The sequence below is a fragment of the Vidua chalybeata genome, chromosome 2, assembly GCF_026979565.1.
Source record: "Vidua chalybeata isolate OUT-0048 chromosome 2, bVidCha1 merged haplotype, whole genome shotgun sequence".
Taxonomy (NCBI): domain Eukaryota; kingdom Metazoa; phylum Chordata; class Aves; order Passeriformes; family Viduidae; genus Vidua; species Vidua chalybeata.
In genome coordinates, this window is record NC_071531.1 from 71053367 (window position 1) to 71068542 (window position 15176).

A 15176-nucleotide genomic window follows, 5' to 3' on the forward strand; every position below is an offset into this window, starting at 1 on the left:
ATTATTGCCTAGTAACATATTGAACTTCCTTTTAATAAGTTTTTGAATGTGAAGTACTTTTCTGTGTTGTACCAGAGACCTCCAATGCTAAACAGATGATAATAGAGCTGAAGCAGTGGATGAATTTAAGGAATTGCTCATCAGATAACAAGCTGTGAGCAGTTTCCTGTGGAGTAATGGAATTATTTAATATTTTAGGCAGCACTGCTCTGCCTAAAAAGAACATGATGTATGACCTCAGCATCTGTATTATCTTGTGGTTGGATAAACACTGAAATTAAATTATTTCTATAGGCACATTTATGTTAAAGGGCACATTCCTTGGAACAGTGGCAATGTTCAAACACTCAAGCAAACAAATCTCCACACCACTTACCACTTCCAAAGCCTGAGTCAAGATCAGATGCTGTCTTTCCCAAAGTCTTTCCCAATTAGTACATGTGTGTTAGTGCAATTTTTTCTGACCAAAATTCCCTTGCATTATATATCTCTCTAAGTATACTTAGATTTCTCAGTTAACAAAAGTGATCTGTGATGTTATGCATGGAAATTTTCTGACATATTACTGAATAAGACAAAAAAAAAATCCTCAAATCATGCACTTTTACTTTAGAGCCCCGGGGTTATATTTGCACAGTATTTCTTGCTGCTTATTCCAGTATAATCAGAAAATTTAACAGAATGGTTATTTAATTTATTTGTAAAGTTGAGTTCAGACAAGAAATATGTCAATCAGTATATAAGCTCTGCTTATTATCTATTATTGGATAATCACCTCACTTTCATAACCTATTGACTGTCTTGATAGCTAGTCTGGAGATTTTAGGGAGTAAATTTCTTAAAATTAATTTTGGGGTTATTTTGTTGTTATTTTAGCAGGTAACTGTGAATTGAACTTTGAAGAAAAGAGTTGCTTATAGAAATAATTTATTTTGTGTTGAAAGGAGTCTTCTGAATGCCTTGTAAAGATGCTTATATTTTTTCAGTATAGAATAATATAGATGTATAGAATGCTCTCACCTTTTCAGTAGAAACTTTTCACTGTTTCAGTTCAGTGTTGATTGGTTGATAAAAGCAGTTTTGGCAGGGTCTTAGCAGCTGATAAGAGTAAAATGTAGGATATTCTTATTATAGGACAGAGCACAGAATTTCCGAAGAAAACCAGTCATATATGTTCTCCTGATTCCTTCTGCTTTGCTTTTGGAGTAACACAACAGTGTGCAAGGCAGTGTTAGTCTTAAAATTCCGTAATTGCTCATGAAACACAGAACTAGAGTTGTGTGGGACTCATTGCTGTGATGTATCTGGCATGAAGCATTAGCCAGAAGTAATTGCAACAACTGTTAATTATTCTATCACCTCTGAACAATGAAGTTCTTCTTTCCCATGTAAGTACTAGCCAAAACAGTGGAATGATTTCATGTAAGAGGGAACATTATCTCATCATTTGCTCCCGTCTCCTACAGACTACATAATTTGCCATAGGACCTTCATCACCTTGTTCCTAATCTGGTTGTTGGGGCTGAAAGTAGCATTTGGGAAAGAAAGCAGTCTTGCTTTAAAGATTTCCAGTAATAGCTAAGTGCTGTCTCTATTTAACAGAGAAAGGATAATGTGTATCTCAAGCTCTGTCACTATATGGATGAAGGCTTAATTTATTATTTTATTTGTCTAACTTTTCCATAGCAACTCTGGGAGGAATTAATATTTGGGAAAATGTATTTTTATTTTTAGTTACAGATCTTTTGACCTTTTTACAAAAGACTGGTTATAAGATCACTTTTCATTCTATCCTCTGTTGTCACCAGTTGTTCTTCATAACTGGCAGCTATGAAGAAAATCTGTGCCTTGTAACAACTGTTACTAATCACTAAAAGTTCAAGAAACATTAGAAAAAATCTTATGTTGAAGAACAATATGAATAATACTAAGTTTTGACCTTATGTAGAATTTATATAGTCTTTCATTTTTGCTTGAAGAGCACATACAAAAATTCATTAAACTTTGTCTAAATCTGTTATCAGCAAATCCAGTGGCAGAGTGTACAAAACCAGGGAAAACAAATACTAACACATTGGTGCTTAAGTTTTAAATGCAGTTAGGTTTAGTATGAAACCATTGTAGATGGATGCATTTGTCATCAGTGACTGCACATGTGATAACCTGCATCTGTTATGTATGTTCTGGGTGTGAGACCCACACGGAGCAAATACTGTGTTAAATATTAATGCCTGAAGGCTGAGAAGAAAGCAAATCAAAATGGCTGAGTTAAGGCTACCTGCTTTATTTCTTTGGTAAGACAGAGTGTGTAAGACTACCATCTGTGCCCACTGCAAACAGATGGGCAGCAAATGGTATGATTTGCATAGTCCTCTTAAAAGGCAGTAAATTGAATCAAATGGTGTGGTCTTATCAATTTTTTTGTCTATATCTCTGCAGGTTGTTGCTCAGGATCTTGGTTGTGTTCGAGTAACTTTCTGGCTTTGGAACACACAGCCCTCTCATTTGTGTCTGTTTAGTTTTCCATAACCTCCAGTGTGCACTAGGGCAAAAGTATTTTTCTGTCCCAGCTTATTCGCTCTGCAGCTTTTTACCAGATGGGTTTGTAAACAGATACCTTCCTCCTATTCCCATATTTGTCATGTTTTTGACTGAACTGGTGTCTGCACTGTCTCTGAAACACTGGCACCTGTGAATATAATTAATTATACTTTTCACTCACTTCCATGGATTCCAGTTTTCATTCATTTTTACCTTTCTTGGTTTTATCTGTATGTGTCAGTGAACTTGCTGAGGTTTATGACTGCCTGGGAAAGAAGAGGAAGCCCACTGTAAATGCAACCTTTTAATTTTTTTTTTTACTACTGCTTGAAGTACAGCCTCAAAATACAGATTCTTCAGTGTAGATGCTTGGCAATATGGAGCTTTTACAGACTAATAAGTAAATTACTTCTCTTTGTAAGTGAATTTAGCACTACAGTAGTTTCTGTTAAACACTCTGTGTGTGTCTGTGTCTCTGTGTGTGTGTGTATATGCATGTGCAAAAGGAGATTTAAAATTATTGATATTCCACAAATGGAGTATGAAATTATTCCCCTACATGTGAACTAGATAATCTTGAAGGTCCTTTCCAACCCAAGCCATTCAATGATTTTGTGTTACTTGTGAAACGTTGCTAAAGTTAGTACTTCCTGAGTAAATGCTTTTCACATGTACTACTTCAGGTTTAGGGTTGATTGAGTTCAGTCACATGTTGACTGTATTTGTATTCTGTTTCTGGAACAGATAGTTCTCAAAATGACAAAGACCTTGAAAGGCAGTTTTATTCAGAAGAGATGAAAATATGTAGCCTTATGAGTTTTGCTTATTCTCATGGTGCCTGCATATACTTTGGGAAATAAAATGGCTTCTAGTATAGAGAGTTGCCATTAAATACAAGCTATCTATAAGCTTTAAGCTGGAAGAAATCAAAGATTTGCCAAAAGCAAAATTTTCAGCCAGTAAGGATAATAATGAATATTTAAGTGTTCCTGAGATTAACTCTTACATAATTTGTATGCATGAACAGAGAAATCTATGTCAAGAAAAGTAAACAAGATGAAGGTCATTGTAGACCAAAATCTCATGTTTGTTGGTGCTAAAAAAGTTCACATTTATGAAAGATTCCACATGTAGCATCCTAAGATAGCAGCCAAGTGCAGCAATATTTCACCTTTTCTTAGTGGAGAGGGAAAAAAAGGAGCTATTTATTTAACCAGCTGAATGAACTCCAGCTCATTGTAAAACCGAATCCTTCTATGTTCAAAACAAAACCCACAAAGATATTGCTTAATGAAGCAGTGCCCAGTGAATCTACAACAAATAGAGGGCCATAAAGGTAGGAAGAGGTTGTGTGTCCTTTGTCAGGAGTTCAGTGAGCTCAGCTACAAGCAATTGACAGAATTGAGCTTCTTAAGGAGTGCTTATTTTTTGAAGAGCAATGGAGAAGTCTCAAAAACCAAAACTAATATGATTTCCCAATTTGTTATTGTAATAAATAGGTGGTACACACATGCATTTGAAAACTATATTGAATATAAGAAATTAAAAAATGCAGTCCATGTTTTTACATTGTATTAAAGAAACCATTACCAAGATGATGTGTGTGGCTTTGGTTTTGACACTTGAAAGAAGTTGAGTACACATTCTAGATTATGTATGAAAACAGGCAGGAACTATTCAAAGCTAAGAAAATTGCTGGTGACATGAAAGTAAAGGAGCTCAGAGTTTTTGCTTTTATTTATGAAGAAGATAGAAAAGATACAGCTTTCAAAGCAGGAAATTTCTGCTAATATGAAGGTATTTAATTTAGCATAAAAAGATGTAATGAGATGCAAAAGCTTGAAATGAAAGCTAAATTTATTGATTCCACATATAGCATGACATTCTTAATAGTGAGGATAACAAAACACTGGAGCAATACACTTCAGAAATCAAAATATAGAATATCTTATGTAAAGAGAGAAAAAATTAGTTTAAAGCCCAGTTTTGTACTGAGGATTTAGGCATTTATTTGGGACTTAGGACTGTGGCATTTATTTGTACCAGAATATGCACTGTCCTTAGTAGAAAATTAATGTGTATGAGACTTGGAGAAACTCCATTAGGGAACTGTAAAAATATGTATTCCAGGAACTGAAAGTAGCTATGTTCAGAACTGCAAATCTAGGTGCTAAAGGTGCTGTTTCCATAATTGTTATCTTTTGACAAGATCTGCCTCATGACACAGATACAACTGACAAACCTTCTGCTTGATTTAGGTGGTCAGTGGTGTGGTTGAATTCTTTGATCATTCTAGTATTTGACTATTTAGATAAATCCATTGGTGCTTTTTAAACTGATAAATCACTCAATTCAGTGGAATAAGTCTTCTGCAAAAAAAAGCTGTCCTATATTCAAGTTATACCCCAAGTCAATTCTGCAGTTGATTTATGTAATGGAGTAACACCAGCCCACAAGCATCTGCTCTTAGGGTGCTGTTGGAGTCCTACTCAAACATGTACCAGTCAGTGCAGATCAGATGACAAGGACTCAGAGCAGTAATGCTACTTTTGCAGCACCCCACAATTCCCAAATGTTTAAAGGAGAGGTTGTAAATGGAGATTTCCCATTTCTGTATGTATCATTTTAATAAAATAGTAGATGTGAGACCATGGTTTCTGCTCTAATGTTCATTTCTGTACATAGACTGTTCTTAGTCATGGAAGAAATTAGTTAAGTACCCAAAAAAAGTTAGAGCTGCTTATTTACATAGTTTGGTATCATTTTCTTCTATGGAAGAGTTTTGGTTTTGAAAAAGGTGCCATATGTGATTTAGGAGTTTTTACTTGAGATATCTTCTATCTGCCGTGGAAGGAGGTTCTTTATGACACCCTATCTTCACTTCCTTGCCCCTGCAAAGAGGAATGAATCACACTGTAGTCCTTGTTATTGCTAAAAGATTTAATCTCACACTACTAATGAGTCACTGTCTTAATGAAGGAAAACATGTCCTACCTCATCCCCTTCTGATCCTAAGTTAAATACCTGCTGCAGGTGACACTGGCCTCAACTTCCTGAGTCATTTCTGTAGTAATCTGTGCTTTTGGTTCTCAGTGAACACCAAGGACTTGCAAGTCTTTGGATTACATTAGTGCTAACCTCTGAGAAGAATGAGACACATCAGATCTGTGTGTATGACATAGTAAAAATGAATCATGGAATAAAAAAGCTGTGGGGTACTGTGGAAAGTGGTCACAGATCATGCTATGAAAAGATTTAGTCATTGTTACCTCTCATCATGAATGTAATCATTCACTGACAACTTTAATTTCCAGGATGTGAGAGTGTAAATTCTTGGTTACTAATGTATTATGCTGTCATGGAAGTCTGCATCTTCGAAGATGAATCCAAGTATTTAAAATTAGTCATCTTAGCAACTGATTTTTTTCCCAAGTAATTATAAGCTTTGGAATATCAGGATGTTGAAACACTCAGTCAAAAAGTGTTGCATACAAGTGAATGAAGAGCAAAATTCCTATTTCACTCTTGCAGATCTTAAAACCAGGATTAAGTGTAGTTTTCAGAAAGAAATAGAATGTTATTACTGTCACACTTTCACTGCTTGATGTAATTCTAATTCTACTTGTTTTGCTCTAGATCCCAAAAGACATCCAGACTAAGTTTTCATCTTTTTCACTTTTATGTATAAATTAGCATAATCTGGCATGGCTTTGAAGGCCCCTGGGAGATCCAACATAGTGATAAGAGAGAAGATAGTGACTAGCTTTTATTCTTGAAACCCACGGTGTCTACTTTGCAGTATTTAGATGTATTGGTCCCCTCTTTTAATATCCTCAGAGATACTCCATTCTCCCTGATAGCAGAGTCATCGTTTAATGAAAAGGCAAAAGTAAAAAGAATAAAGTCAGTCCAAAGCTTGAACTATAGGTACTTCTTCTGCTGTATGTCCTATTGTAATACACTGCTATGAAAAGATTTGATGAGGTAAGGTTGTACTTCTCCATGTTTGGCAGCAAAACACAGAATTTGCAGAAGATGGGCTCAAGTGCCAAGAACATTAGCCAAGTCATCATATCTCTTCAGCTCCTTCTGCTGGAAGGACCTCACTGCAGCTCCCAGAATGTTTGAAAACCACCAGCAGTCAGTGCTAATGCTGCTATTTAAGCATCAATTCTCACTTCAGGGCAACTGGCCAGAATTAAGCAGACAGCACAATTTCTCTCTTATTTTAGTAATTTGTGGGTACTTTAGTAATTTATTTTTCCGGGTGAACACTGATGCATATAAATGTGAATTTTTGGAGAGTGCTTTGTTTGTTTGGGATATGCTGAGTGAAATCATCTACTTTGCTAGGATGTTTCCTAGAAAACTGACTTAGCATGATACTGCACTGATGCTGAAGGGTGACAGATGCTTAATCAGGGCAATGCAGCTGTAATTTTCATTAAGGACAATCATTAAGTAATACCATGTATTTGTACTGAGTATTAAACTCAGGTTAAAAGGAAAGCACTTATCTCTTAAAAGTTCCAGTTAGCTTGAAATCCCAGGTGGGTTGGTGACTTGCTTGGTTGGTTTTGGTACTTTCTCTCACATTACAAGAAGTGGTTGTTAAATGTTAAAAAAGAGTGCCATAGAACAGTCATTCAGAATGGACCAGAGGATTACCATCAACACTTACAAAGTGCCTTAGACTACAGTACTTTGTTATTATCCATTTTGAATAGGTTGTTTAAAAGATGCAGGTTTTTATTATTTTATCAGTTATGATTGTATCCATGACTACAGCTTGGGAGCAAGCAGCAAATTGAGTTATTTCTTTTTCTCTGCTTTGCTGTTCTATAATGTAGTTATGATGTTTTATACACAACTTTTCATCTATAAACACCAGTTTTATAAAACTCTATCTCCATCTTACAAATAGAGAAATGAAGCTCAGGTAAGAAAAAAAATTTCTTTCCCCCAAAGGTTATCCACTAGACCAGTTGACAAAATCAAGAGTAGAGTTCAGGTCTCAAGGTAAGTGGTATCCATTAAGCTGCTTGTTTAACAATTGGAAGAGCAGTTGTTTCATACTTGGAGCTTCTAAATCTCTAATTTGCTAATTAATGGATTATACTTTCTGGAGGCCAATATTAGAATGGTTCACTGTACACCTTTCTCCTGTGAAAAGGGAAGTAAAGATTCTGACATTTACCTGCAGCTAAAATAAGTGGACAGTTGGCTTTTTTTGGTCAGGATTTTCCAATATGCTAATATGATTGTATGTTACAAGTGGATCAAGTTCTATATTGTAAATAATTGTTTCTAATCATAATCCTGATATTCTTAATATGCGGTGTTTCATAAGTTTCACACAATACGGTTGCTAATAATATATTTCATATTTCTCCTCTTGCCTTACTTTTGATCTTCAGTAATTTTCTAGAGCAACAGTTTCTTGCTAAGTCTCTGACTCAGATGGGAAAGGCCATCATCCTCTATGTTAGGGAGATGACAATTTAGCATGCACAGAAAAAGACCTGAAGAGAACAGATAAAAAGCTACATTCATTATATGTCTAGTCTTGATAAGTACAAAAATCTGGTATATTCATGTGTTATATAAACCAATAATGTATAAAAATAAATTTAAGTTGCATCCTGCTGAATTTGTATGTTAATTCATGTACTTTGTTTCACAGGAAAAAAAAATAGGCTAGAACAGATCACTCACAATTGCACGTTTCAGGCTGATGATGTTGGTACTTCAATTAGAATAGTGGAATGTCAGCATGAATTCTTTTGTTTTACAGAAAGCAAGAAGAATTGAGGTTAATTAAAGGTTAATTAGAGTTTAATTGGTAGTTCTTTCTTTCCCTCTTTACTTCTGGTTATAACAGGAATGTTAGAATCCTTGACTTTGATGACAACAGATTGGGCAGGCCTGGTGTTGATTGCTACTGCCAACATGAAAGTGGTGCTGCAGTTCTGCAGCTCCAGTTCTTAATCAATGAGGTAAGGACATATTTACTCAGATTCTTCTGTATAAATTTAGTTGAATAAGTCAATTCATATTATTGCAATTGAGTGATATAACATCTCCCATTGACAAATTGTGCCAAAAAATAAGTGGTGTACATCCAGAGGACATTCAACATACAGCCTTTTAGAAGAATATTTATGGAACTGCACTCAGGGAAGAGAATTGCCTTCCTATACATCAGTTTAAAGTACTGAACAAAAGGCAGTCAATGCATAAATGTGTGTAAAATGATGTAAAATCCATTAAGTTACTAAATATGATGCATAGTTCTGGTTCAAATAGAAATTAATAAATGAGCTAAATCTTTCTATCAAAATATATTGATGGTTATTGGCTGAAAACTCAATAGTTGGGGATATGCCATTACATGAAGCAATGAAAAGCAATTGCAGGGATCATCAATCAAACCATCATGCTTAGTCTTTGTTTGACAAAATCAAATTTAGACAACATGAAGAAACAGTGCCAGATTATAGCTTGCTCTTTGCAGAAGGTTCTGAAGATGGGAATAGGCAAGAAGACTTTCTGGTGAATACAATTCAGAGTGATTTTTTTGAGGACCTTGGAAGCTGGCCAAATCTTAGTTCAGTTTTGATTAATTTTTTCCCATGACATAAGGAAACACTTTTGACAGTTGCAAGTCCTCTTTGTAAATGTGGAGATCTTAGAACTTCTCAGGGGAAGAGTTTTAGTTTTATGGGTTTTTTAAACCTGAAAAATATTTGATTTTTTTCCTACACCTATTTGGAGAAAGTAACTGAAGCATGGACACTGAGGAGGGAGTCCGGTGAAACACTCCAGTGAAATTCTTAAGAAGAATGCAGGCATGAGAAGAGGAAGGACAAAGTCTGAATCAATATTCTTGCTTTTCATTGGGTGACCAGCAAACCACCTAATACATCAGGTTAATTTTATTTCAGTGGTTAATTTTATTTCTGACTCTTTGGGAAATGAGACTTAAAGTATGGATTACACTGTATTTGAGAAGTCTCACCTCCATAAATTTTATTGGCATAGGTCAACGTTGAAAAGAACATTTGCTAGGATTAGAGAAGTTTATCAGTCAGTCATAGATTGTAGGAACTAATCTTTCCAGTTACATATTTGCCCTTCCTCAATATAAAGCATCACCTTGTTTTTGGGCAATCTGTTTTCCTCTCTGATGGTAATAAACAAGGGCAGATCTGTGCCTGGCCTGATCTGAGATGTAAGTATAGCAAACCACTGCAGGAGCAGTAGGAAGCTTCCCCTGCAGGTAGTTTTCACATGTCATCAATATTCTCTGGTGAGGAGAAAGGCAATTAAAAGTTCACTCCAAGCTTCTCAGTCAGATAGAGGCCTGCGCTTTGAAAGATGACCATTTTTGGGACAGCAGAAGCAGAACCAGTCTTCAGAGTATTTCTGATCTGTGATAAAGACTCTCTCCTTCTGTCTACATCTATCTTAGTTCTTCCTATGTCCTGTCCTCTTGCTACTTGTCCCTACTTTCTTATCTGCATCCTCTTTTCACAGTTCCAGTTTTGAATTTTCATTTTTTTTTAATTACCTTGATATGACTACTAAGCTATGCTTGGCACTGTCATGTATGTGCCCGTGCATGCACTAATCCCTTTTTTCCTCAGTTATGTCTTTCACACTCAACTTTTTAAGTAAGTGTTGTCTCTTTTCCATTTTGTTAATCTTTCTGCTTATGTGGGAAGATTTGAGAGTTGGCTTGTGTAACCTTGGTACAAAGCTTTAATTTGAATTTTAAATTGATGGAGTTTTAATTTAACTTTGGCTCATCTTGTACTAATTTAAAGTGTTTACATTTACCAGATAGATCCAATTGTGTATTATTTGTGGTAGAGTATTTTTGTTCTAGAAGAAAGGAATGATTTTTCATAAACTGTCAGTTTTGCAGGTAGATCTTTAGCAGTGACGGTCATGTAAGAATAATACAGAGCCTGCAGAAAAATAATGTGTTGCTGTATTTTGTGTCTGCTCTAGGGTGCTTTGGTCAGTGCGTGTGCAGATGATGCACTTCATTTGTGGAATCTCCGACAGAAACGACCAGCTATTCTACATTCTCTGAAATTTAACAGGGAAAGGTAAGAATATATGACACACAGTAGAGATCTCATAGCAAAAATAACACTTCCTGGATTTCTGGTACTACATTTTGCCTCTCTACAGGTGGATATAGTTTTGCCTTGAATATTTTTCTTTCAGGTTTGTTTCTATGGAACAAAAACTTCACTTTTTCTTTCTGCAGCTTTCTCAGAACTAGAAAAACTTGGTCTTCTTTTTGCCAAAATGTTCTTCATTTTACTTCTTTTTGCATGAACTGCTGTGAACAGTAATTCATTTTTTCTTCAGACTGGACACAAGCACTCACTTTTGGCTGAACTGTTGTTCAGTAATAGACAGAGTACTTCAGCTGGCTGTATGAGGGTAATAATTACTTTATTTACCTTGAAATAATTTTATTTTTGTGAAATACTGGAACTTTAGTGGAAAGTATGAATTAATTTGGGAAACTCTGGTAAGTGTAAAATGAATCAGAGTGTTTTTCTTAATTTTACTTTATTAGTACCTAATTGTAGAAATCCCTACTAAAAAGAGATTAAATGAGTGGTTGTTGTCGGAGTCCAGGACATCCCTCTGGCTGCCCTGGCTGTCTCAAGACCCTGGCAGGGGGCTCGGAGACCCTTGCAAGAAGTCAAAAACATCTATGGCTTCGATTTTAGCCTGTGAAAAACTGTCAATTTTGTATGGGGAATTGCAAGCCACAAGGGTTTTAGTAGTGTGATATTTGAATTGACACAGGGTGGAAAAGTAGAATTTTGGGATTTTTAGAATGGGCTTAAAGGGGGTACAAGATGGAGGAATTTGGGCTTGTCCTGACCTTCTTCTTGTCCTCCATGTCTTGCTGTGCTAGTGACACTTTTCTATTGGTTTAAGGTAGCAACACACTGTCCAACATAAATGTTAGATATTGGTAATAAACTGTAAACATAATACACATAGTTTTGAGTATATAAGGTGGGAGCCACCCGAGGCTCAGGGGCAGAATGCTATGGTGGACTTGCTAGCCAGAGCTCAGCAGGTCAGAGAAAGAATGTTTAGATAAGAAGAAATAAACAACCTTGAAAAAGCAATTGGACGCATTCCAGACCTCTTCTTCGGCTGCACGGGCTAGGGAACAAGGACTTTTACAATTTCGGGTTTATTCCAAGCAGGCAAACACCAACAGTTGTAATTTTTAAATTCAAACAGTAGCTGAGCACTTCAATCTGTATTTAGTCACCCAAGTAAAACCTGATATGATGTTAGGGAACTTCAGTGCTGCACATCTATTAATAGTGAGAAAAAGTTCCAAGTTTCTCTTAAGGAATTAGGGCAGTAGTCAGGAGACCAAGATTCAGTGCATAAATGCAGCAGTTGTTTTTAACTGGAAATTTAACTCATATTTTCATTCTCTTTGTGTGTGCATTCAGTGTTTATTAAGGTGCAGCGACTTTTTTTGATATTTATATATTTGCTTTGCAGTGGGAAAAGATCCCAGTACTTCACCAGAGCTGGGAAGTGAACAGACTCATCAAATCTTTAGCTGCAGCAAGTCTGAAAATTATTATGGAAATGCATTTTTCTTTGTTGTTTATTATCCAGATATAAATCATATTTGCACTAAAATGTTACTGAGGTTCATGATTTGTAGTGGGAAGGAAATATACATCCTGATTCCAATGAGTTTATAACCTATAGCAAAAGTGTATCAAGTGGTTTGGGACTGCGTGAGGGAAGATGAAAATGAAAAATTAGATGTGCATTTCTAGCTGCTTCTGGACAGTAAATTATCATTTTACATATGGCGAAATGTTTGAATCTTGGTATTCTCATCAGGTAGATGCGTTATTCACAGTTTGTCATTGATAAATCTAAATATCATAGAAGTTATTCCAGTACATCTTGGTTGAGCTCTCCCAGCCAGCAATCTGACACACAACCTAACCAATCATTGCTTATAAGAATGCAACCTCTGTTCATCTCTGCCTTCTGTTCAGAGATATTAACCTGTTATCTTGGTCAATATTTTATCAGCATTTCTTGCTAAGAGAAACTCACACACATTTCCACTTTGCTAAGAGCAAAACATTTGTCATCACACTTACCTAGTTTTCTTTTTTGTCTGACACCCTAAAACACTGAGCAAAATGTTTGCATGCAAGTTGTTTAGAATACTGGAAAACTTGGCTTAAAACCAAGTTTTCTCTAATGAAATTTTTGAATGAGGTGCAAGTAGGATCTGAGAACGTAAGTTATTTGTAACAAATGCATAGCTAACTATACTGCCTTTTATCAAAATTTAGTAAGTTGTGAACAAAAAGAATACTGTTAGTTCTGTTATGTGTATTTTGTGTAAATGGTTCAATTGCTGCCATTTAAATAATTTTTATTAGCACATTAGAGTCTGTAAGGCAAATATCCTGCAATATGATATTGTCAAAGAACTAAGTTGAGTCTTAAATTAAAAAAGAGTTTTCCAGAAATATGAAGAAATAACATTGTAGGCAGTTCATTCCTTCTCAGATTTCTCTAGCACTGCCCTAAGCTTCTGGTTGTTTTTGGTTTTGTTTGTTTGTTTGTTTGTTTGTTTGTTTGTTTGTTTTTTGGGTTTTTGGGGGCTTTTTTTGTTTTTTTGGGGGTTTTTGGGGTTTTTTTTTTTGTTTTCTTTTTTTTTATTATTATTCATTACTTGGCTTCAGAATGAAATCTCTTCATTTTTATAATATTTTCTTTTTACATACATTTAAATTTATTTTGAATCATCTAACTTTCAATTTTCTAAGCTCAATTACACATTTAATATGTAAAATTCAACATAAGCCTCTGGGCAAGTAGCAAAAAAGTAAGGCTAAAGCTCTAATTAACCCTCTCAGTTTGGAACATTTATATGCCTAATAGAGCTAGGTCTAAAAGAGAACTTTCATTTTTTTCTGAATATGTTTTTGGTGTTAGAGAACAGAAGCTCTAAATTATTGAATGCTCAGAGAAATAGTGAATGAAATAATGGTTTCCTTAGCTATATGAAATCTATGACAAAATGGATGTAAGGGGAACTTGAGAAGCTGATAAAGTGATGACTTCAGAGTTGATTTTCTTCAAGAAATTCAAAGGTTTGGCTTCCAAAAAGTAATGTTTTCCTCACTTAGGAACAGTTAAAAATACTTTATTTTCGTCCTTCCCTCTCATCTTGAAGAGGAGGGTTAAGAGAAAGAAAGATTCATATTGAATAGAGATTCTTTTGTCTTAAGTTTGTGAACCAGTGAACAAGCCGGTTATTAAATGTTTCTTAAATTGAGAGAAATGCTTGTTGACAGAAAATAGGTTTAAAATATTGATGCATGTCTTCAAAAAATAGTAAGGTATTGAAAGATGCCATATAGGGAAGTGTTAAAAAGTCAAAGGCTAGTTCTTATAAGATTCTTTATAATATAACTTAATTTTAGATTTAGGTAGCTTTCACAGGGCCAAATACATAATTGTTCAGGTGCATTTTATATATGAAAATGGAACATGTGAATCCTTCAAATTTTTCCATTTGCATATCTCTCTTCAGGATTTAAAAAAAAAATAATTTTATTAATCCAGTATGTTAGTCTCCTTGTCACACTGTTTGGTTTAGTTGTTTTTTTAAAACAAATGGCAGATTTACTTCATGAAGTGATGCAATATAATGCACTTAAAATTCTAATATTTTATCAATATTCTAATATTTTATCTAAAATGTTAATGTTTTATATTGTGATGATGAAGATGATTTCATTATTCCAAATACTTGTTTTATTTGACTTTGATTAATTCATTTTCATGTAGAATCAATTTATTCTGAGTTTTTTTGGTATTTGGCTCATGAACCATAGTGCTGGTAGTTTCTGTTAGACAGGTGAATGTTACTTTAGTCTTTGGCTATTATTCACAATGCACCAGTCATCATGTAGTTGAATTGTTTAATCTGCAATTTGCTCCTGCTTCTTGACATTTAAGATTTCAGGATAATGGACTAAAATCTGCTCTTTAGCAGTGTTTCTGTATATGTTTCTGCAATTATTTGAGTCAAGTTTCCCCAAGTGCATACATACATATATCCCCTCCCTCCCACAAAAGTAAAAATGTTTGTTCTTTTCCTTGAATTTTGGTAAAAACATAGTTGCAAAGAGCAAAGAACACTTAAAAGCAGTAGTCTTTGACTTAGTAGGTAAGATTCAGTATTAAGACACTTAATGGTTTATGAATAATAATTCACTAGCAAAGTGCACTTTTATAGCTATTAAATCAGAGTATGCAGCTTCTCCAGATTTAATTTTTTCTTCTTCTGACTTACTGTTAAACCAATGATGATGCAGCACTAGCAATAATAATTCATAATTCACTGTTCCTTGACTAAGTCACTCTTTGGAGCAAGTGTAGAAGAAACACTAAAGAGACTTAATGGCAAACAGATATTTTCTGTTTTATGACATAATGCTCTGGACTTTTTTGGATTTAAGCAGATTATACATTTTTGCAAAAAAAAAAATTATTTTATATGAAGTAATAATCTTAGATTTCTATTGCCATAATTGGAA

At 34.8% G+C, this 15176-nt stretch overlaps 1 protein-coding gene across 10 annotated transcripts in view; it reads left to right on the top strand.

The window, feature by feature from the left end:
• STXBP5L (syntaxin binding protein 5L) overlaps positions 1-15176 on the top strand; it is a 181692-nt gene that overhangs the window by 58518 nt on the left and 107998 nt on the right. For all 10 annotated transcript variants that reach the window (XM_053933533.1, XM_053933571.1, XM_053933542.1 and 7 more), the window contains exons 3-4: positions 8456-8537; positions 10555-10655. In XM_053933533.1, coding sequence (XP_053789508.1) covers positions 8456-8537; positions 10555-10655 — 183 coding nt within the window. The remainder of the gene's footprint in view (positions 1-8455; positions 8538-10554; positions 10656-15176) is intronic.